Source organism: Notolepis coatsorum, assembly GCF_963971535.1.
Source record: "Notolepis coatsorum genome assembly, chromosome: 19".
NCBI classification, from domain to species: domain Eukaryota; kingdom Metazoa; phylum Chordata; class Actinopteri; order Aulopiformes; family Paralepididae; genus Notolepis; species Notolepis coatsorum.
In genome coordinates, this window is record NC_140183.1 from 31,316,340 (window position 1) to 31,339,383 (window position 23,044).

Below are 23,044 nucleotides of genomic sequence, written 5' to 3' on the forward strand. Positions count from 1 at the left end.
CGAACTCTGGTCCGCCTGAAAACGTAGGTCGCGGTTCGCTTCATCGGACCAAACGCGGACCAAATATAGGAAGTGATCTGAAACTGTGCATCTTGGGTACAAGAAAAAAAACAAACACAGAGGTAAACATGTCTCGTGGACAGACGAATGAAGAGGTGAAAGCCCTGATAGAAATATGGGCAGAAGACTAAATTAAACAGCTACTTGTGGGCACTCATAAAAACAATGCAGTGTACAAGTTGTTTAGCAAGAGGATGGTGGTAATGGGCTTCAATAGAACAATGGATCAATGCCACAAACTGCGTCAGCAATATATTAATAAATAAGCAGAGAATTAAATTAGATGTCCATAACATTTGTGTTTTTAATTAGCATAGCCTAAATAAATATGAATTCAAGGAGTTAAATACTGAATTAACGACACATTTATTAACAGGCTGAAAGTTAAAACGAATACAGGCTGAAAAAACAATTAGACTATTTAATATAGGCTAAACACATTATTATCGTTATTATTGGCGCATACACTATCAGATGTCTGTTATAAAACGATCAAGCGGACAGAAATGCGGGAACGTTGCAAGCCTTTGCATCACAGTCACGAAAGGGGCTAAGGCAGTCAATGAGTTGTGCTTTCTCTCTATAGACCGGTCTATCTCTCTCTCTCGATAGACTCATTGGTCTGTGTATATAGGATAGACCAGTCTATCCTACATTACGCTTGTGACTGAGACAGACTTTCAACCTTCATTTGGGAAAAATAAATAATATGTTTAATTCAAGATTCAAGATTGTTTATTGTCATATGCACAGTCAAAACGACAGTTTGCCATACAATGAAAATCTTACTTTGCTAGTCCACCCTTCACAAAAAATCACACAGTACTTAACTTTTTTTGTTATCCACTTTTTCTCCCATTTTCTATATTTTCTCCCATCCCAATTTCGTATCGTATCATCCAATTCAACCCTCCTCTGTCACGGATGCTGTTTCTTGCCTCCCACAAGCCGGCTGCAATGTGGACTAAGTCATACATAGCACAAGTCCCCTCCGGTACTTGAGGTAACAGCAGTCGCATCTTTTCACCTGCGCAGCTCGATCTCAGTGGCGAGGAGTAACGCATGGGAGCCTCACGCTGCCCCCGACACTTCCTGATTCTACTGCGCAGGCGCACCAACCGACCTGTAGGAGTCGCTGTCCACAACGCCCGATCCCCACCCATCAGTTTCCCACCCCCTAATACGGCCAATGTGTATTAGTACGGACGACCAGCTAAACTGAAAGCAAATGTGGAGCGCTGGGCTCGAACTGATGAGCCCAGCGTCTCCAGCATTTCGTGGCGAGTGCCTTGCCCACTACGCCACGTAGCCGCCCCTACACAGTACTTAACTTAAACATATTTAAATACAAGAGAGTGCTAGAAAATAAGATAAAATAGATAAAAATATATATACAATACAACAAGGCACAGTGAGTTACATTGCACGTTCCATGGAGGTGACAGTGGGTCATAGCAGCAGTTAAAAGTGTCTTTAGTGATTCATAGTTCATAGTAGAAGGTGTGTGTGTGGAGGGGGGGTTAGGCATTCAAGAGTCTGATGGCCTGTGGGTAGAAACTGTTCTGGCTTTCAGACTCCTATATCGCCTGCCTAATGGCAGGAGGTTGAAGAGTCTGTGTTGGGGGTGTGCACTGTCCTTAATGATGTTGTGTGCTCTCCTGGTGGCCCTGGTAGAGTAAATGTCCTGTAGTGAGGGGAAGGCTGCTCCAGAGATGTACTGAGCAGTTTTAATCACTCGCTGGAGTGCCTTCCTGTCCTTAGCAGTGCAGTTTCCATACCAGACTGTGATTGAACTGGTAAGGACACTCTCAACCGTACTTCTATAGAAGTTGCTGAGAATCTTAGGTGGCATGCCAAATTTTCTCAGCCTTCTTAGGAAGTACAGTCATTGGTGGGATTTTTTAATGATCTGTTCGGTGTTGTGAGCCCAGGTGAGGTCCTCGCTGATGTGGATACAGAGGAATTTAAATAATATAATAAGTAAGACAACGGATCCGTTTAACAAATTCCATATAAATCGATAGTTTATTATCCGTGGCCGTCCGATAGACGGCCAGTGTCAGTTATGACCTGGCTGGACGTTATACTTGGCACAAGACCCACATCCAGCCCGAAACATATCGTTGAGTCTTTCGAAGATGAGACCCATCAGAAGGCATCATCAGCACCGCCTCCGGCTCGCAGTCACACACACACACACGCGCGCACGTTAGGGCTTGCAGTCACGCACACACATTTCCACTCTCTATTGTGTCCAATAGACGAGCGCCCTTTTCGACCTCGTGACATTGTTCAGAAAGTTTGGTGCGCTTGACAAATCAAATCAAAATCAAATGTATTTGTAAGGCCCGACAACCCCATGGGCCGGATACGTCTTCTTTAAACAAGTCAAGAAGAAACATAACAATAAGTCAAGAACAAAACAAGAACACCATAAGGTCTAACAAATTTAAGATAAATACAAATAAATGAATGAGTGCAAACACTCCCAGACATACCCCACGCGAAGGTAAGGAAAAACTCACAAAAACCTAACAATAGGGAAAAAAGCACCACAGGCAGTGTGGAGGAGAGAAACCTTAGAAGGGCTATTCAAGGGGGGATCTCCCTTCTTAGATCAAGTTTCAAGTTTCTTTAATAGTTGTCATACAGAAGTACAGAATACTTTTGTACAAAATGCTTCTTACTGTTGCGCTCCAGAGACTGTGCAAGACAAGATAAGTATGAAATAAAAACATAGTAAAATTAGAAGTAAAAAAAAGAGGTCACAGTGTTCAGTTTAGACATATGTACAATGTTCGATGCAGAATAGACGTAGTTACCATACAATATACAATACTGTGCAGTGTACTAATATACAATACTATATAGTGCAAGGCAGAAATGGAGAAATGGGACGAGGTGCAATTTAGGTACAATTCACAGTAGGTGTACGAGTTGTAGTGCAAATCCTTTATCAATAAATATAAAGTGTAAGTGTGTTTGTGTGATCTAAAGTGTGGAGAGTGGGTGCTGCAGTGTGTTGTTTGTTTGAGTGAGTGTGTGCATGTGGGTGTGTGCTGTGTGCATTTGATGGTTGTTGCATAGTGATTATTGTTCGTTTAGCGATTATTGTTCGTTTAGCAGCCTGATGGCCTGGGGATAGAAGCTTCTTCTGAGTCTTTCTGTGCTCGCCTTAAGACTCCGGTATCGCTTGCCTGACCGCAGCAGTTCAAAGAGGCAGTTGTTCGGGTGGCTCGAGTCCTTAATAATTCTCTTAGCCTTCCCCTTGCACCGCTTGTTGTAAATGTTCTGGAGGGTGGGAAGCCCCCCTCCAATTGTGCGTTCGGCTGAACGTGTCACTCTTTGTAGTCTGCTACGGTCTTGTGCAGTGCTATTCCCAAACCAGGAGGTGATGTTGCCGGTCAGGATGCTCTCTATTGTACATGAGTAGAAGTTCCTAAGGATCTTCTGACTGACTTGGAACTTCCTTAGGCGCCTGAGGAAGTAGAGGCGTTGTCGTGCCTTCTTCACAACACTGTCAATGTGTGTGGTCCATGTCAAGTCCTCGGATATGTGGGCTCCGAGGTACTTGAAACTGTTCACTCTCTCAACCGGTGCCCCGCCGATGCTGAGGGGGCTGTAGTCCTTGACCCCCGACCTCCTGAAGTCCACAATCATCTCTTTTGTTTTGCTGACGTTCAGGGAGAGGCAGTTCTCCTGACACCACTGTGACAGGTTCTCTACCTCTTCCAGGTAGGCCCTTTCGTCGTTGGCAGAGATCAGGCCCACCACTACTGTGTCATCAGCAAATTTGATGATGGTGTTGTTGTTCCGCTGTGCTACGCAGTCATGTGTGTACAGGGAGTAGAGGAGGGGGCTCAGAACACAGCCCTGGGGGGCCCCTATGTTGAGCGTGATGGATGAGGAGGTGCAGTTGCCGGCTCTTACCACCTGGGGTCTGCCCGTCAGGAAGTCCAAGACCCACTGGCACAGGTCATAGTTCAAGCCCAGGTCCCTGAGCTTGGCTATGAGTTTGGAGGAGACTGTGGTATTGAATGCTGAGCTGTAGTCGATGAACAGCATTCTCACATAGTTCCCCTGCCTCTTGTCCAGGTGTGATGCTGCTGTGTGCAGCACATGGGCTATGGCGTCCTCCGTGGACCTGTTGGGGCGATATGCAAATTGCAGAGGGTCCAGGTTGATGGGGAGGGAGGAACAGATGTAGATGTCGGTGATAGTAGTGTTGCAGACTGACAGTGGTGTGTAGTGAAACACAGATGAGTGCATGCAATAGCAACTGAACATTTTGAAAAATTAAAGATAGAGCTGATAGCGATAGCAACTGAACATTTTGAAAGATTAAAGATAGAGCTGATAGCGAATCTATTTGAGGCACAGGGGCGGCGCAAAGTGTGAATTGCAGTGTGAATTGCAGTGTGAATGCAGACGAACCAAATGAAGAATGCAACAATGTTGCAACTTCACCCCCCGAACCACAAACTATATGTGAAAGTGCCCTTATGTTCCATCATGCATGCATGAAAGGGGGGGGGCGGGGGGGTAGTTTCTGATTAATTGATTGTCAATAACGGCATATTGTACAACAGCAGAGCATGTGAGCGTCGCGGGAGCGGAGCGGGGAGTGGAGCGGGTGGTATTGAAGTGAGCGACGGAGTGGGTTTTAAAATGGGTCGGCGCGACTTCCGGAGCGAGAGCTTTCCTCCGCTCCAAGCCGCTCTGCTCAGTGCACACGATCACACAGAAACTGATGTAATATACATGTAGTACAATGCCAAAGCAACAGGTGGCAATGTACAAACATGAAGGCCATTTTCAACCAATGAGAAGGGTGAACCGTCACTCACATCCTGCTAAATCCAAAGTAGAATCCGCCATCTTTAAATCACCTCGGGTGACTGAACGTAACATTTATTTTCAGTGAGAAACAAACAAAGTGCAATAAAAAAAGGATACATTCACCAAGTTCTGCCTCATTTATTGATGAAACGAAACCAACATCAACACAATATACCACCAAGAGCGGAGAGTTTAGTCTCACAAAAAGAGCGCTGTTGTTGTTAGCTTACATGCTAACGTGAATTGGATCTGCCATAGCATTGCGGCTAGGCTAGCTACATTAGCATAGTAAAGCTAGTTGAATGGATAAACGTTATTTAACATTGCAGAATGGGTACAATACGGCTCACTACAAACAATTGTTAACGGGCCCAGGGGGTGCAGAGTCATCAACACAATGTACCACCAAGAGCGGAGAGTTTAGTCTCACAAAAAGAGCGCTGTTGTTAGCTTACATGCTAACGTGAATGGGATCTGCCATAGCATTGCGGCTAAGCTAGCTACATTAGCATAGTAAAGCTAGTTGAATGGATAAATGTTATTTAACATTGCAGAATGGGTACAATACAATACGGCTCAATACAAACAATTGTTAAGGGGCCCAGGGGGTGCAGACTGTTGTAGTTTGGTCAAATCAAGCTAATTTACATCATGCTCCAAAAAAAAGAAATTCTGCTGAGCGAGCTGTGGAGCGGGGAGCGCTTGATTCGTAAATGAAGGTGAGCGGTGAGCGACTTGGGGGGGGGGGGGGGGGGGGGCCGGGCCAACATGAGCGAATGAGAGCGGAACCAGACGTCTAGAGCGGATTTCTCGAGCGCTCCGCTCACATGCTCTGTACAACAGTCGCTTTTAATTCATTGCAGGACACCCTTTCTCAGCTCAGGCTTGTCCTTAACTCGATAAACTAAATTTATGATATTCTCGAGCTAGAAATGTGGACTTTACTAAACTTCTCATATCTACTATTGATGGCTCTTCTATAGAGAGAGTTACCGATTACAAATATCTTGGGCTATGGCTCGATGAGAAGCTCTCATTCAAAACTCATATTGACAGCCTCGCCTCCAAGCTTCGGCAGAAGGTTGGCTTTCTATTCCGAAACTGGTCTAGCTTCCCTTTGCTCAGTAGGAAGAGATGCGGTATTCTTGTCAGTATTGGACTATGGTGATTAGGGGTGGACGGTATAAACGGTATACGGTATAAACGGTATGAATTTGCTCTACGGTATGGATTTTGACTATACCGTGTAACCGGTAGGGCAGCTCTAAAATAGCAATGACGTCATGTAACCACAGCGCGACTATTTCAATCGCATTTGCCCCTAAAATTAGATCGAATTAGTCATAGATAATAGATATGTGCAAACTGGAAAAAGTTATTTAGGAGGCTTCGCGCAGTGGGCGCACTGGGCGTGTGTCAACACGCAATTGTCATTTCATAATAAACACATATCACTGCGGCGCACAGCAAGTTTCAATTAAAGTTCCTGGCATTTTTAACCAGTGGAGAAAGGTAAGAGATCTTACCTATCGTTTTTCTTATATATGAATTATTCTACGTTAATAAAACATACCTGATGATCAACTACAGTTTGCTGTAAACATTATGATATGTGTGTAGTGTTATGATAACGACGGGAGGACCGAGGACGGCTGCTGCAGCAGTGGATTTGCGAAATAGCATGCAGCTGCAGAGCCGCAGAGCCAGTGGCTCTTTCAGGTCTGGTCACAGGCCCGCTCAACAGCGCCCCCCCACCAAACGGCTGAACGACCTGAAAGAGCCACTGGCTCTGCGGCTCTGCAGCTACATATGCTTCTAGCAAAATCCAGCCCTGCTGTTTGCAATGGGAGCAGCACGGAGTCTCGACTCGGGACTTATTTTATTTGGAATATAATGACTTTATACGCAAAAGTAGCATTCTTTATATAGCCTGCCTATCAGGCAAAAAAAATTATTCTAACGGAAACACTGATACCGTGATATATACCGTTACCGTCTATGCTTCAAATTATACCGTGATATAAATTTTAGACCATACCGTCCACCCCTAATGGTGATGTTATCTATAGGCATGCAGCTGCATCTACGTTGAAGCAATTGGACTCTGTATATCATTCCGCTATTAGATTTATCACTGGTGACAGTTATGATACTCACCACTGCATTTTTTTTTTATCAATTTTTTTTTATTATTACTTACATGAAACAAGACAACACATTAATCACAATCACAATACACAGAACTTCACAGGAAAATAACAAAAACAATAATAATACAGAATATAACAATTTATAAATTATAAAGACAAAAAGAAAAGAAAACAGAGTTCAACCTTTTTAAATTCAAAATTCCAGGGGTACTATCTAATAGATGACCAAATAGCGAAGAACTAGCTAAATAGCTGCCCCCCAATAAAATCCCTAGTTAAATTCAAGACATCACAAAAGACAAGACAGACAAGACATTTCCTCCTCCCCCTCCCACGAGACCGCCGGACTCCCCCGAACAAGCACCCCAACCCCGCTCAGCCGCACACAGCGGTCCTGACCTTCTCAGCTGCTGCGAACCATAGGTCAATCCCAGCCTGCCCCACCCCAATCACCCGCGCCGTGGATATCTCAAGATAAATCACATCCAACAGTGTTAGGGACCAGTTAATCACTGAGCTTCTCAGGCTCCTTCCATCTCATTGCTATTAGCTTCTTCGCCGCTGTGACGCCCGCTAGGACAACCCTTTTCAGTTGTACGGACGCGGGTAGTGTTGTTATATCGTTCAGGAGTAGCGTAACAGCTGTGAATGGGATAGTTAAGCCACACAGATCTGAAAGTTTGTCCGCTATTGACCTCCAGAAGCGGGCCACTGGTGGGCAATCCCAATACATATGCATATAAGTGCCAGTGGCCTTTTGAGAGCACAAAGTGCACCGAGAGTCGGTTATCAGTCCCATAGCAAATAGCTTCCTAGGTGTAAGATAGGTCCTATGAATATAATTAAAATTAATTTGCTGGTGATTGGGGTTGCGGGAAGACAATGCCACATTTGCCCAAACATCATCCCAGTCAAACTCGGGGTCCAACTCCGGGATATCCACACGCCAGATTGTATCCAATGATACATTTTTATACATGGACTGAATTAAGAGCATATAAAAGTCTGAGACAAACCCTCTGGAGGTCGTCTTGTCCACTATGAGCCTGAGGAAGGGGTGTGGTTGCAAAGCTTGAGCCCACGGCACGCCATGCGCCCTCAGCGCTGACCTTAGTTGAAGGTAAAGAAAGAAGGACTCGCCGGGAAGATCTTAAAATTCTCTTAAGTCCTGAAACGCACGGAGGCCGTTCTTATCATAAATATCCTCCAGAGTATGAACCCCCCTCCTTTGCCATTGAGGAATATTAACCGGCTTGTGCCCAACAAGTAATTGCTGGTTATTAAAAATTGGAGAGTCCAGGTGCCATGGGCATTTAACCCCACACGACTTCTGTACATTACGCCACGTCTGGATCACGTGAGTTATGATCGGTCCATATCTCAGTCGGCATTTCGAAATAGGGACAGTGGAGTACACCACATCCTGCAATCTTAGCGGTGAGACCGCCGCCGCTTCTAAGGAGCGCCATGGGGATATCAGCTGGTAGTCGCACCGCCTTGGCCAGCTCATTAAGAGTTAGGCAGACTGATTTGTTCCAGTTAATCTTAAAGCCTGACAATTTACCAAAGTCGTCGATTATTCCCAATAATTTTGTGGCCGACCGGGAAGGGTCATCCATAAAAATCAGTAGGTCATCCGCATAGAGAGCAATTTTGTGTGGTGTATTATTGATCATTATGGGGACGATGTCCTCCGATTGCCTAATAAATTGGGCCAATGGTTCGAGGGAAAGCGCGAATAGTCCTGGGCTCAGAGGACAACCCTGTCTAGAAGATCTGGAGACTGGGAAAAGTGTGGAACAGTTTTTGCCTGTCAGTATCATTGCCGACGGCGAGGCATACAGGACTTTAATCATATGAATAAAATTCTTTCCAAGACCCATGACCTCAAGTACCTTCCACAGGTATGACCATTCTAGTCTGTCAAACGCCTTCATGGCATCCAAAGACAGAACTGTGGACGGAGCTGTATTGTCTTTACTGTTATCGACTACATGCAACAGCCTCCTAAGATTATCTGCAGCCAGGCGCCCCGGGATAAAACCTGTTTGATCGCAGTGTACCAATACCGTCATAAATCTCTGCAGGCGGCGGGCCAGCACCTTGGCAAACACTGTTAAAATCGGCCCCGAGAAGACTCAAGGGCCTATAGCTACCACAATCATTGGGATCTTTGTCCTTCTTGAGAAGTAAAGAAATCAACGCCATATTGACATCTCTTGAGAACTCCCCTTGTTCGATAGCGTAATTGATCATATCGAGCATCAATGGACCCAGTTGGTCCCAGAAAGCTAAATACACCTCGGGTGGAATACCATCCCAGCCTGGTGCCTTACCCCTCTGCATTTCAGCAATCGTCTCCCTTAGTTCCATAAGAGTGATCGGTTTCCCCAGTTCCTTAGCCTCTTCCTCAGAAATGTGGGGTATCTCAAGCCCGCCAATGAACGATTCAAATTTAGAGTCGTCGAGATTAACCTCTGAGCTATATAACTGTGAGTAAAACTCTTTAAAAGTGTTGTTGATCTTTTTCGAATCAGTAGTGACTGTACCCTGTCGCGTTTTGATCGAGGGGATATCCGAGAAATGATCATTCGAGCGTATTTTCATTGCCAATAGATGGCTAGGCCTGGAGCCGTGAAAGTAGTCATTTTGCCTTGTCCTATGTATCAAGAACTCAGACTGTTGTTTAAGTATGGAGTTTATTTCTTTCTTGACTATCTTACGTTGTGTTTAGTCGTTCACTATAGTTAGTTTGCAAAGATGCGTATAGGTCCGCATATAATGTTTCCAGTCCTTCTAGTTTTTTTGACCGGGATTTACGCAAATTGGAGGCGAAAAGTGTGACATGACCCCTGATAAATCCTTTCAATGCGTTCCATAGGACCCTGGGGTCATCGACCGTGCCAACATTGATCTGCAAGAATTCAGCTAGTTTACTCCTGAACTCAGAACAGAAATCATCGTTCTTTAATAAGGTTGAGTTAAAACGCCACCTGGGAGCTCTCGTGGAGAGCCTGCCAAAGGTTGCCGCAAGGAAAATCCCCTTGTGGTCCGAGAGAGCCAGGGGAACCAATGAGACGTCGAAACTATCAAACATATTAGGGGACGCGAATGCATAGTCTATTCGAGAGAAGGTTTTGTGTCTGGCTGACAGGTGAGAGTAATCCTTGAGGGTGGGATTGGATAAGCGCCATAGGTCTGCGAGCCCCGTGTCCTGGGCCCACATCCTGAGGGCCTTAGAGGACCGTTTTTGGTCGCTTGTTTCAGAGGACCCGGACCTATCCATCTCCGCATCCCAGCACGCATTAAAATCGCCACCCACAATGAGAGCGTATCCAGTAAGTAACATATTCTTCATGATTTTATTATAGAACGCTGAATCAAATGTGTTAGGGGCATACAATGCTATTATTGCCATCTTCCTATGAGAGAACTCAACTTTTGCTATAGTAATCCTTCCCTCCGTGTCCGACCACACATCCAGGACGTTGATATCAAGGTTACATCTTGTAACTATGACGACTTCTTTCGTCTTATCATCGGCTGAGGATGAGGAGATAACGTGATATTGTCGATTTGCTAGCCTTGACACATCACCCACCAATAAATGCGTCTCACTAAGGAGAGCAATGTCAATATTTCTTCTCTTCAATAACCAAAGGACACTGGCACGCTTGTGTGGGGCGTTAAGACCCCCTGCGTTCCAAATTAAAATATTCAATTTAGCCATGGTCGAGTTTGTCTAAATGCGTAGAGAACATACCAGTGCAGCCAGGCTGAGTACAGAGGCGCTGATCCAGGCGGGCCCAGACGGTCAATCCCAGGAGTTCAGAGGAGGAACAATTACACACATATAAGACAACAGTACATAAAACACAGAAAAATACCACCCCAGTTACAACCCCCCCTCCTTCTACTCTAAACCCTAACCCACCCGTCCTATTATTAACCCTCCTATACCCACTCTCCAATCCCCTCCCTATGCCCCATCCACGAAGGATGGTCATCTTCCTATCATTTCCCACTGGAGTCATGGATCCAATAAGACGCTCTCCACTCCGACCCCCCTCTAGATAAACCCCTGATTAAACCCCCACTAGTCCAATAAACACAAATTAAAATTAAAATTAAATTCAATAAAGATATCGGTCGAAAACCACCGTGAGCCTTGGCCCTAACATGAGACAACTATAATGGAAAAATAGCCATTATTATATAATAACTCAACATCAACCCTGTAACCATCTACTTCCGAGTCTGCGTATTAATGTCGCAATGTTATAGCATAAATGGATAAAGGAAAATTCAAAACAAAATTAAATTAAAGCATACCAGCAGATAGTCTAGGGCAGGATCGGATCACAGTTAAATTGCGCAAACAGATGTCATTTAAACAGCGACAATAAGAAGAAAGGGAAAAAAGGGTTATGGTCAAAGTGCACGATCAGGCACAACGGCTGGAATGACATAACCTATGTAAGAATAGAATTAAACACCTTCATTAACCCGGGGATAGTAATAAGCTATACCTGACACAACCTGTTATCATATATTGTATATATATATTCAACCGACCTTCTACTACTGGAGCCCAAAGCTCAAAACAGCCTGGATATAAAAATAAAAGCATACAAGAAGTTAGTTAAGGACCCGATCACCGTTGAATTGTGCAAACCGATGTCACTTAAACAGCAACAACAACCAAAATACGTAAACATTAACGGGTCTCGAATGTCTCGGCGCGGGCGATAGACACAGCCTGCTAGCTAGCCCGAGGCTAGCGCGTAAGCTAGTGATGAATCCGGCTAGCACGCTAGAATCTGTTTGTACATTGTTCAGCTAGCTCGCTAGCTTTCATAGAGGCGACATACACGTACGACCATGAGGTCAGCATTAGCAAGTAACAGAAGTCATTGGGATGCCCCGCTAGTTTGGATGGGCAGTGGACATGTCTGGGCATGACAACAAGCATTTGTGAGTAGTCCGCCCCATCAATGTATTCAGGCCCACATCGCCAAGTCACTCACCTGACATAGATATCAAGCTACAGTCTCGGCTATCCCCCCGAGATATTCCTTCGCTTTAGCCAACGACCAAAATGAACGCAGATCATCGTCCTTACCCAGCACAGATAATTTCGCGGGAGCGAATAGCGTAGGCCTCAGGCTTAGTTTCCATAGCCTGGACATGACCACTTTGTATTCGCCTCTCTGTGCTTGAACCTCCGGCGTAAAGTCTTCGAAAATGGCCACTTTGTGATCGCCAAGACTTAGTTTACCCCTTCTGGCACGGGCCGACCGCATGATGAGCTCCCTCTGCTGAAGCCTGTTCAGCTTGACAATGATGGGCCTCGGCTCTTTGTTCACTCCAGGTCTGGTCTTGCCCGCTCTGTAGGCCGATTCACATACGGGAGGGCTGGGGAGGACATCTTTCCCCAGTATTTCCTGCAGCAATTCCGGCATGGTCTCCGAGAGACGGCCTCCCTCGTTGCCCTCCGGTACACCAACAATCCTGATGTTGTAGCGTCTCTCCCGGGACTGCATTTCCACAATTACCGACTGTAGTTTGGCAACTTCAGCCTGCCTAGCCAGCAGGGAGGTCTCCACACCCGCCATCCTCTCGCCTTGTAGTGAGACCTCTGTCGTTAGCGTGGCTAGTTCGTTAGCATTAGCCGAGGAGACAACGTGCAGCGACTCCATCTTGTCTTTCAACGGGTCGACCGCCAACCTAATTTCCTCTGACATCTCTCGATGAAGGTTATCAAAAAATTCCGCCTGCACTTTTCTTTGTGTTTCAGCGAAGCGTGTCTCAAAGTCTGCATGGAGTTTGGTCATGACCGAGAGTACAGCTTCGCTTATCTCACTGATACCGGGCGACGGCGAGGTTAGGCCCGGTGGCAGTTTGCCGGCTGGGGTGCTCATGGATCTGGTCTCCACCACCGACATTGCAGAAAGTTAAAAAAAGTCAACGACAGTAGTTGAAACTCGACGACTCAACAAGCAGACAAATAACAAATAAAAATAAAATAAAGACTAATGGGGAGAAAAGTATATTTCGCACGATAGAAGGGAGCTCACGTGAAACGCGTCTACTCCATGATCGCCTAGCTCCGCCCCTCTCACCACTGCATTCTTTATGAAAAGGTGGCCTGGCCCTCTCTTTCTCAGAGGCGCAGTTAGTTAGTGGTAAACACCCTCCTTATTTATATCATCCTTGCTGGATTGGAGTTTTGGTGCTTATTAGGGGTGGGAATCACCAGTTTCATCACGATACGATATTGATTCTTTGGACAACGATACGATATTTGCCGATATCACAGTCTGCCACGATACGATACGATTCGATTCGGGTGCCTGCGATCGATATGAGGCGATATTATGTGCCCATTTAACACAATCAGTCACATTTAGATCAACTAAAAAAAGGCTACGGAAATATCAACTGACGTTTTTATTTTTGAGCTCTTCCAGACATTTAAATGAAAAACAATCTATTGTTTTTAATACAAATAGACCTCCTGTTCACTGTAAAGTGCCACGTTTTTATATATTGCGCTTTAAACTTTAAGTAAAATGTTTTGGAACTCGCAACACGCAAGCTAAAACCCCTTCCTCTCCCAAATTGTTCCTACAATTGTTTTATGTTGCATGATGATCATGAATACATTTATTATGTATTCATGTTTAAATATCAACATTATCTGTCCATCCTCAGTCACACACACACACACACACACGGGATTTTCAAAATAAAAGTATCGCAATATTCGATATTTTTACGTTTCATCGATCCTATTTGATTATTGATAATAGATCGATATATCAATCTGGATCGATGTGTCGTCCCACCCCTAGTGCTTATCAGACCAGATCCAACAGCTGGCTTACTCTTAGGGTTCCACAAGCGCGTTCGGATCTGGGCAAGACAGCATTTTTTATTGATGCCCCCAACACATGGAACGCTCTTCAACAAACCCTAAAGTTAGAGGTCCCATCTGCTTCTGCTTTTAAACATCTGGTGTTAAATCTCTGTCAAATTGCAATTGTTTTTAGTTTCTTCTATTTTTTTTTTTGTTGCTCATGTGTGTGTAAACTGGTCGTCATTGTAAATGAGGGAATCCTCAATGTCCTTCGAGTTAAAATAAAGGTTACAAACAAACAAACAAACAAACAGCATACGCTGACAACCAAGCTGAAATTGACGTTAAATTGCTCTTACCTGTGGCCGATGAGACTCCAAAAAGAATATTCCAATTATTTGATCGCCATCTGCTAGATCGTATGTCCATTTGGCCCACGCCATAACCCCCAACAGCATAATGAATCTGGCGTTCCCAAAGGCGATTCAATGCGATCGGGTGAATATCTTGATCCACGTTACAAGAAAACTCGGATGACTTTCAATGACGCACAACCACATTCACAGAGTCAGAAAGGAAGTGCGACATCGGCCGCATACCACCAGGCGGCGGTATCGGACCGTTGCGATCTCAGACACATTGCCACACAGTACCACAGCCTTCAAGGATGAATTCTGAATGGAAATAGCAAATCAAAGAAATGACGATCATAATAACGAGTATACTCGTTGTTGGCGTCCAACGATTGGCAGGCTATAATGATTATACTCGTTGTTGGCAGCCATTGAGTAAATACTTTCATTTCAACGTCATTTCATAATGTTTTTGAAGTTGCCTTTTAGACAGACGTGATACTGAAAACGTTCAATAAATGTGACAAGAAGCTTTGGAATATTGCCTGCAGCCTTTTTTTTATTTATTTATTTTATTTGCGGTTCGTTCGGGTCATTGTTTTATCTGCATGATAACGGGTCGGGTGGGTTCGGATGCTCTCTCATGACTGGTCAGGAGGGGGGGGGAGAAAGGGCCTGACCCGCGCATCACTAGTAGTAGTAGTTCTTTTCAAGGCCTTTAAACTTCAAACATTTTCAAATTGAGACGCTCACACAGCCTTAACAAGATCCTCTTTAACACATTGGGTGCCGTTCACGTAGAACTACATTTCTGTCGCCCGACAGTTGAGTGCCGGAAACGTAGAACTACGTTTTTCTCATGGTATTTATTTTAATTGCTATTGCCATTCATAATTCAGCGGGGCACCTTGTGCATACTGTTCTGAATGTGTCTGAGCTGGTAGATGATTTTATACCCTCTAACGCCTTCGGCCGCTATTGCACACCATTAGAAACGGTGTAGTTTCTTCTCTCTACCGAGCTGCGGCGTGGGGGCGGGTCCTAAACACTCCGGCAAAACACACGCTTGTAGGGATGGCTTGGACAACTGACCCCGCCCGCCTGTTCATGTGCAATGCCCAATAACGTCGGAGACGGGATCGCTGTGGATAACTGGAATGGCGATCGGATAATTGGATAATTTTTTTTGCATTACATCAGAGACCAGGTAAGGACTCTATATATAAAATCTTGCGTTGATCTGATATTTCTTTCTACTGCGATTGAAGCTATCTGTGTTTTATGTGTGCCGTTGGGTGCAGGAGGGGAGGGGGGAGCGCCGCGCTCCAGGGCACATTTCATGTATGCACGAGGAAGGATAATAATGATAATCTAGCGTTGATTTCAGGAAGATTCGATAATCAGGCGAAAAATGACAGCGTTTATTGAATTACACAAACGCTGTTTTCGCATCTTTTTCCTGGAATTACTCAGAAGCACCGAAACTATATTCATATTTAAAACGGAAATGTACGGATGAAAAAATAATCTGTTTTTTGCATGTTGACTGGAAGCAACTCACTGACAATCAACGTCGTTATTAGACCCATAGCTATAATATAAAATATAGGTTTAGCTCTACAAACAAGGTGCGCGTTTACATGGGGTTAATGGACGGCAAGGCCAGATGCACTTCCCGGAAGGGGCATGGCACTCTGTGTTAATGGAAAATGTGTCGTCTTTATTTCATGTAAACTACTAACAAGAAGACACTAATGCCTAATTTATACTCTGACATGAAAGTGGTTGCGAAGGTTGCAGAGAGCATGGCGAGTTAACCCGGACTATCTCGGGTTTGGCCCCCAATGAGTTAACAGGCGGGCAATTTTTTTTTACTTGAACTTGAGGACTGCATACTTTTTTTGCAAAGCTTAGCTTTATACTTATAGCACAGCACATGCATGAGCCTGGTCTCTTTTGAAAGATAACATTCTGAAGTTACTAATGTAAAAAAGGGAAATCACTTTTAGTGCTAATGAAATAGAGTAACTGAACTTCAGCGCAACTCGAACTTGTGTACTCACATTTTTCTGTAGTGGTTGCAATATAAAAATATATAACAAATAAAAGGTATAAGCTGGAAAACACAGCGGAAGTCTTATGTAGTACAGGTCCAAATCCATTTCCTCATCCAAGGCCGTTCATTCTGAAGTGTGATTGACTTCTGGTTTTCGTTTGTCAACTTTCACCTAGATCCCCTATTTGCACCCCCCCCACGTGAGGTATCATTGGAAAGGTACACTCATTGGCTACAACGCTGACAAATCATCAGTGGATGATTGGTAGTTCTGGAGCATCAGGAGTCCGGGGTAGTCATCTGACGCATGGCACATAAAAAGACACTCGCCTGACATATCGTCATGTAACTCAAGAACCGAGGCACGGATTTGGTAGAGTGAGGTGGCGTTCGAACGGCAATAAATATACCTTTTGAGCGGTAATTTATATGTTCTGAAAAAAATTCAGCCGCTAGACCAGGGGTGGCCAACCCGCGGCTTGCGAGCCGCATGTGGCTCTTTGCCCGTCAATGTGCGGCTCTTCCATCCATAAAAAAAATAAAAAAAAAATATTCTTTTTTAATTTCTTTTACTTTTTTCTTTTTTTTTTCTTTTTTTTTTTTTTTTAATGTCACTCATTCCAGAAGGACGTAGAATAAACATTTAAATTTTTTTTTAAATGGTCCATTTGCATGTTCTTGGTATCTGAATCTAGGGACATATATGGATCAGTGTCAGAAATAGTGTGTCTGTTACTAGGCTTGAGTAAATTGTAATGAACCAAAGGAGAATATCAATTCTATTTAAAAAAAAAAATCTTTGACTGTAAATAACACCATGCTAAAATTGACCAGACCTGAAAACTAAGCAAATTAATAAAGGGAAGATGATTAAACAGAAGGTTTTGTAGATACAGTACTGAATTCTGCCATCTTTTTTATAATGTAAATTTCTCCACCATTTTTCATCATATTGCAACACCGTTTTTTGCAAGACGTTCACAGAAAGGTAGAGAAACTAACTGTGTTCTGTTTTATGGCAATAACGTTCAGGTTTGTGGGAGATAATCCCAAAAAATAAGAGAAATTAAAAAGTAAATCCAGAAGTCAGATGATTGACAGGGGCTGGTGTGAGCTGGGTAGGGTAGTTTTTCGAAATTTGAAAGCCCTGAGTCTCTTCCTTCAAAAGACTACACTCACTTTTGGCTGTGCCACTTCCTCCTGTCAATATGCGCCGGTTTCCGACTCAATGCCCTGAGATTTCTATAATCTTATATTTCACTAATAACAGTTAAAATAATTGGTAAACAAACGTAATGCTGAAAATATACACTTTTACTGTATATCTCGGGCTTAAGAGGTTAACCCTGTGAGGCCCAAATTAAAAAGAAATTAGCAACTTCAGAGGCCAGAGGGTGGGACATATAAACACATTGACTATCGAATAGCATTGTGAGGCTGAACAACAGGACCAATTGACTATACATGTGCTTAAAGGGGAACTATCTTATAAATGGCTTTTTTCAGTGTTTACCATTGTTTCTTAGCTATGTGGACTTATATTAATAGGATATATGTCTCTAATTCTCATATTGGCGAATTCTTCCAATTCTCCCCTCACAATATTCACCCTCACTGAACTGAGTCATCTGAAAATGTGCATATCTGTGATGTCAGAGATTTCTCAGCTGCATAATAATGTGGCAGTTGATGTGGCAGTTGGCACCAGGCCACACAGTGCAGGGCTGTACACTGCGATGATATCATCGCGAATTGCCCCTTTAATTGGCCGTTGCGATTGGTAAATATCATCTGGGGGCGGGCTTGCGAGTAGTGCTTTCAAGCCTTGGATTCGCATTTCACTCCTAAATTATCCAAGGCGTGTGATGACGCGATGACGTCACTCACGCGAGCTGAGCAGTGAGCACTCAGCAGGTATGATCAGCGGGAACAATCGACTGAGCACTCACTCTGATAGACTGGCTGACTGTCTGATTTAGCTATGAAGAAAAGTAAAGTTAGTATTGCTTCATATTGCTTCGACCTCCTATAGTGAGCCGAACTGAACTGAACTCAGACACACGGAGAGAGCTGCGGCGTCTGCTCCTCCTCCAGCCCTCTCGCACCCGTGGCTGTTGTAAACACTGGGACCTCGGTGAGCCTGCCAGCCGGCTAGCTACTGATAGCTATCAACAAATGCTCCAGTAAGTCTAGTAGTGCATGATAGCTTGCGTTAGCTTACTGTTCAAAACGAAACGTCCCATTAAACTAAATAGTTCAGATAGCTCCGTCCTGATATCAATGTCTTATAACACTGAGTCGATGCGTATTCGAGCTGAGGGCACGCTGAATATAGTCAATAGGGACCAGCTGCAGCACCGGAGAATCCTGGCCGTAGCTGGAGGCTACAGTATAGGGCCCAGCTGCAGCTCCGGAGAATCCTGGCCGTAGCTGGAGGCTACTCAGTACACACAGACAGTGGAGCTGGTTGCATATAGCGAGCATTTAGACTTGTTGCGTGGTGGCGATGTCTCGCAGATAATACAACTACAAGTATGATTATATAATATATATATTTTATTAAAAAAAAATTATATAAAATAATTTTTTTCCTTTTTTTTTTTTAAATAAAAAACAATCGATATAAATAATGGTAAAATTGTTATTTAAAAATTCGCCCCTAAAAAATATTTTTTGCCCCTAAATTTCTCATTTAGGGGCAAGTGTGCCCCTAGTGAAAAAGCTTAGCGTACAGCCCTGCAGTGGTTGGAGCCCAGCCTCAAAACGGCTTAAGATCTTGAGGTAGAAAAATGCGGTTTTTAGTACTTGATTAGAAATACAAAAAATTTATTTAAAAAAAAAAAAAACCTAGGTGTTCCATAGACTCACAGGAATTGTGTAAAAGTGCCCAAATAGTGAAAGAAATATTAAAATAGTTCCCCTTAACATTTTTTAAATAAACATTATTTTTTTAAATGCCTAAAAGTGATTTTGTAATTTTGCAACCGTGGGTCTCTCAGGGTACTTTTAACCCTGTGAGGCCCAAATAAAAAATACATTAGTAACTTCAGAGGCCAGAGGGTGAGACCTATAAACACATGAAGGGTGCCGTGACTGAAAAAAAAGGTTGAGAAACGCTGGTATATGGTGTGGCTCTTTGTGGTACCACAGTAATTTTTGTGGCTCTTAGTCTCTGACTGGTTGGCCACCCCTGCGCTAGACGCTCTCAAAATGCTGTGACTTCCGTGCGTTCTGCCCGCGGGTATGTTGTGATGTATACTTCTTAGGGACCTGCACTGGCTCCCCATTGCTGCACGAATCCGCTTCAAGGCCCTCAACCTAGCATACCGTGCGGCAAAGGGAACCGCTCCCGCCTACCTCCGGTCAATGGTCTCTAACTACACACCCTCAAGACCCCTACGCTCTGCATCTTCTGGCCGCCTCAGACCTACTCCTATCCAAGCTCCGGGAGGGTCATCAAAGAGAAGTCTCCTATTCTTATTCCTTGCCCCACAATGGTGGAATGAACTACCCACCCCAGTTAGGACAGCCGAAACCCGTCCAATCTTTCGCCGTCGACTAAAGACTCACTTCTTCAACCATTATCTGAAATAATAATAAAAAAAAATGTAAGAATCTAACCCTAACTAATAGGGGTGGGAATCGCCAGAGACCTCACGATACGATACTATTGCGATACTTGCGTCACGATACGATAGTATCGCGGTACTAAATATATCTCGATACGAGTATTGCGGGGGGGGGGGGGGGGAAGAAAAAAAAATGTATCACATTTTATTTATTACCTTTTTTCAACTGCAAACGCAAAAGTAAAACTTTGTCAACAGGTTTTATCTAATAAAATAAAGTTCAGTCTGTTCATCTCACTTCAATAATTTGTATTGCAGAACATGGTATTTTCTCAAGCAGACAGATGTAAACACTGTGTTGCATGCACCTGACAAACTGAACTGTTTGTATTAGTCATATTCCAACTTAACTGAAAGCATGTGTGTGTGTGTGGACTACTGTACTATTACAGGTATTGAAATGAACAATGCAACTTCCTTATAAATATTTTTTTTATTTTCTATATTTTTTTATGAATAATTAAATATCGATACTTGGCGTCCCTGTATCGATACAGTATCGCCACGCAAAGTATCGCGATACTACTACATATCGATTTTTTCCCCCACCCCTACTAACTAACCTTACTGTCATGCACTTGTCCTAATAAACTAACCTACACTGTAGCACGCAACACTTTGATGAACATTGTTACTCAGCTGATAGAGTTGTACCCTTCCTGATGACTTGTCGTACAGAACTTGTAAGTCGCTTTGGATAAAAGCGTCAGCTAAATAACTAAATGTAAATGTATATGTCCCGGTGCACGTTAAGAGGTTAACTGTTACGCGAGGTGGTCTGCCATATGCCGACACGGAAAACTTCTAGTTAGCAACACAACAGTGGTGGTCTGTCGTCAATGCAACCTTGCGAGCACCTGTAACGTTAGCTAGCTGCGCAAGCAACTCTGAACTTTGCATTGGTGTAGCTCTCCTAAATGCGTGAGGTGGTTGTGCCTCAGGATGGGATATGGCACGCTGGCTCAAGCAGGTGTATCATTTGCCGGAATCCTTTGCCGTCAACCATATCAATCATGCCGCTTTCAATAAATGCGCAGACTGGCTTAGGTTATTTTTTCAAAATCAACGCGCCTCGTAGCCTGCTTAAATTTCCAAGTTGCCGTCGCTCATGTTTTTTCCCCCTCGCTTATTTTCCAGACACAGATATCGTTGCCTCCTCGTCATAGTTATATTGCGGCCTCTATCGTATCTGTTCATTGCTTTGAAAATACACCATTCTACTGACTGCTACAATGTAATAAGAGACGGACAACATTGTAACATATCATTGTTTGATCGAGTAAATCCTTAACGATCAAGCAATCAATTTTCGATTAATTGTTAACATCCCTAGCCTTAACCCAACATACAGACTAGACCTGTACGATTTATACCAATTCCATACGAAATCGCAATGTGGGCCGGTACAATATGACCTTGTGCAGGAGGCTTCAATACCAGACAACAGTGAATCACGATACCACTCCAAATTAAGCTGTGTGGTTTCCTCAGAGATACCGTGGTCTACAGAGATACCCTGGTCGACAGGCGGTACTCCAGAGATACCCTGGTCCACAGACCGTACTCTAGAGAAACCCTGGTCCACAGACCGTACTCCACAGCGAACCCCTGGTCCACAGACCATACTTTTTTTTGTTGTCTTTTAATAAAATAAGTCTGTGAGCAAGAGCTTCTCAATTTGTCCATTGTTATGTTTATTTTTCCTCAAACCTGTTCAAGAGATTTTGTTTAATTGTGCCAAAGTTAGTTACGGTCCTCATAAGATGGTTAACTGTTGATTTTGTGTTGTTGGTCACCTACAGGTTGGAGGACATCGAGCAGCATAAGAACAAGCTGAGGGATTCTCTGAGGAAAGCTCTTCTCGCCTTTGCCCAGCGATTCAAAGAGAGGGTGTTAAACCTCTACCTCGATGTTGTGGTAATAAGACTTACCTTGTCTCCTTGACATGTGAAAACATACCTTCAATTTACACTAGGATGCACCTTGTCTTTCACTGCTGCAGTTTATGTGTTGCATGTCTAATGTGTTGCATGTCTGCGCTCTACTCTTTCTGTTCGAGTCTCCATGCCATCCCTGAGCATGAATGCAAGTGAATTTAGTAAACGCAGAGATAAAGGTTCTTGTTAATTTTCCAACAGAAAGTGTATCAGTCTGAGGTTGACGAGCTGGAGAAAAGACAGGTGGAACTGATGAGACTGGAAGAGAGACAGAACTATGTTTCTGAGTTCACAGAGAAAGCCCTGAATGCAGACCACCTTCCCACCCTGCTGGCCTACAAAACACAGGTAAGACCTCAGTAATGCTGTGTAGACCTCTAGTCCAGGAGCGGAGCTTCCTATAGGCCACATAGGCGGTTGCCTATAGCGCCACCCAGATGGGGACGCCAAAAACTGCGCCCAGCTAAAATAATAATAATAATATATTATATATTCTATTCTTCTATATTATTCTTCTATATCTGCAACCAATATTTTGACATAAAAAAATTATCTAAAATAAATGTCTTTACCCTGAAAAGGGTAAATAAATAATATTTATTTCTCTCTGCTAACCTGAAACCTAACTTGGCATTGCAGCTCAGGTCACCAGCTTGTGGTGTGTGTAGAATTACTTTGTATGTAATAGAAAACGATTCATCACGTTATTTTGACTAGGGCTGAAACGATTCCTACAAAAAAATCATTGATGCAAAGTATTTGCGTTGAAGCGTTGTTTAACCTCTTGATCCCTAGCCCTATTTTCTGCATATCCGCCTAAAAATACATACCTAAGTAAATGGAAGATTGCTCCACTTCTACAAGGTCAATTTGCATGTTCTTGGTATCTAAGGACATCTATGGATCCCAGGGAATGTATTCCCAGTGTTCAGAAATATTGTGTCTGTTACTAACTAGTAGGCTTGAGTAAATTGTAATGAACCAAAGGAGAATATATTTTTTTATCTTTGACTGTGAATAACACTGTAGCTAAGGGGCTACACAACCCTGACTGTATTGAGATTGTTAGATTAAACCACTACTAAAGAATATTAATTTAGCCAGACAGTACAGTTACTAAAAATGGCGGACACTCCATTAACTGCGCGGGGACAGGAATAC

General features: G+C 43.6%; 1 protein-coding gene across 1 annotated transcript in view; it reads left to right on the plus strand.

Annotated features, from left to right (window-relative positions):
- LOC311246441 (uncharacterized protein) overlaps nt 1–23,044 on the plus strand; it is a 191,953-nt gene that overhangs the window by 54,615 nt on the left and 114,294 nt on the right. Inside the window, exons 6-7 of the mRNA XM_084336596.1 lie at nt 21,749–21,863; nt 22,085–22,231. Of these exons, the coding sequence (XP_084192722.1) occupies nt 21,749–21,863; nt 22,085–22,231 (262 nt within the window). The remainder of the gene's footprint in view (nt 1–21,748; nt 21,864–22,084; nt 22,232–23,044) is intronic.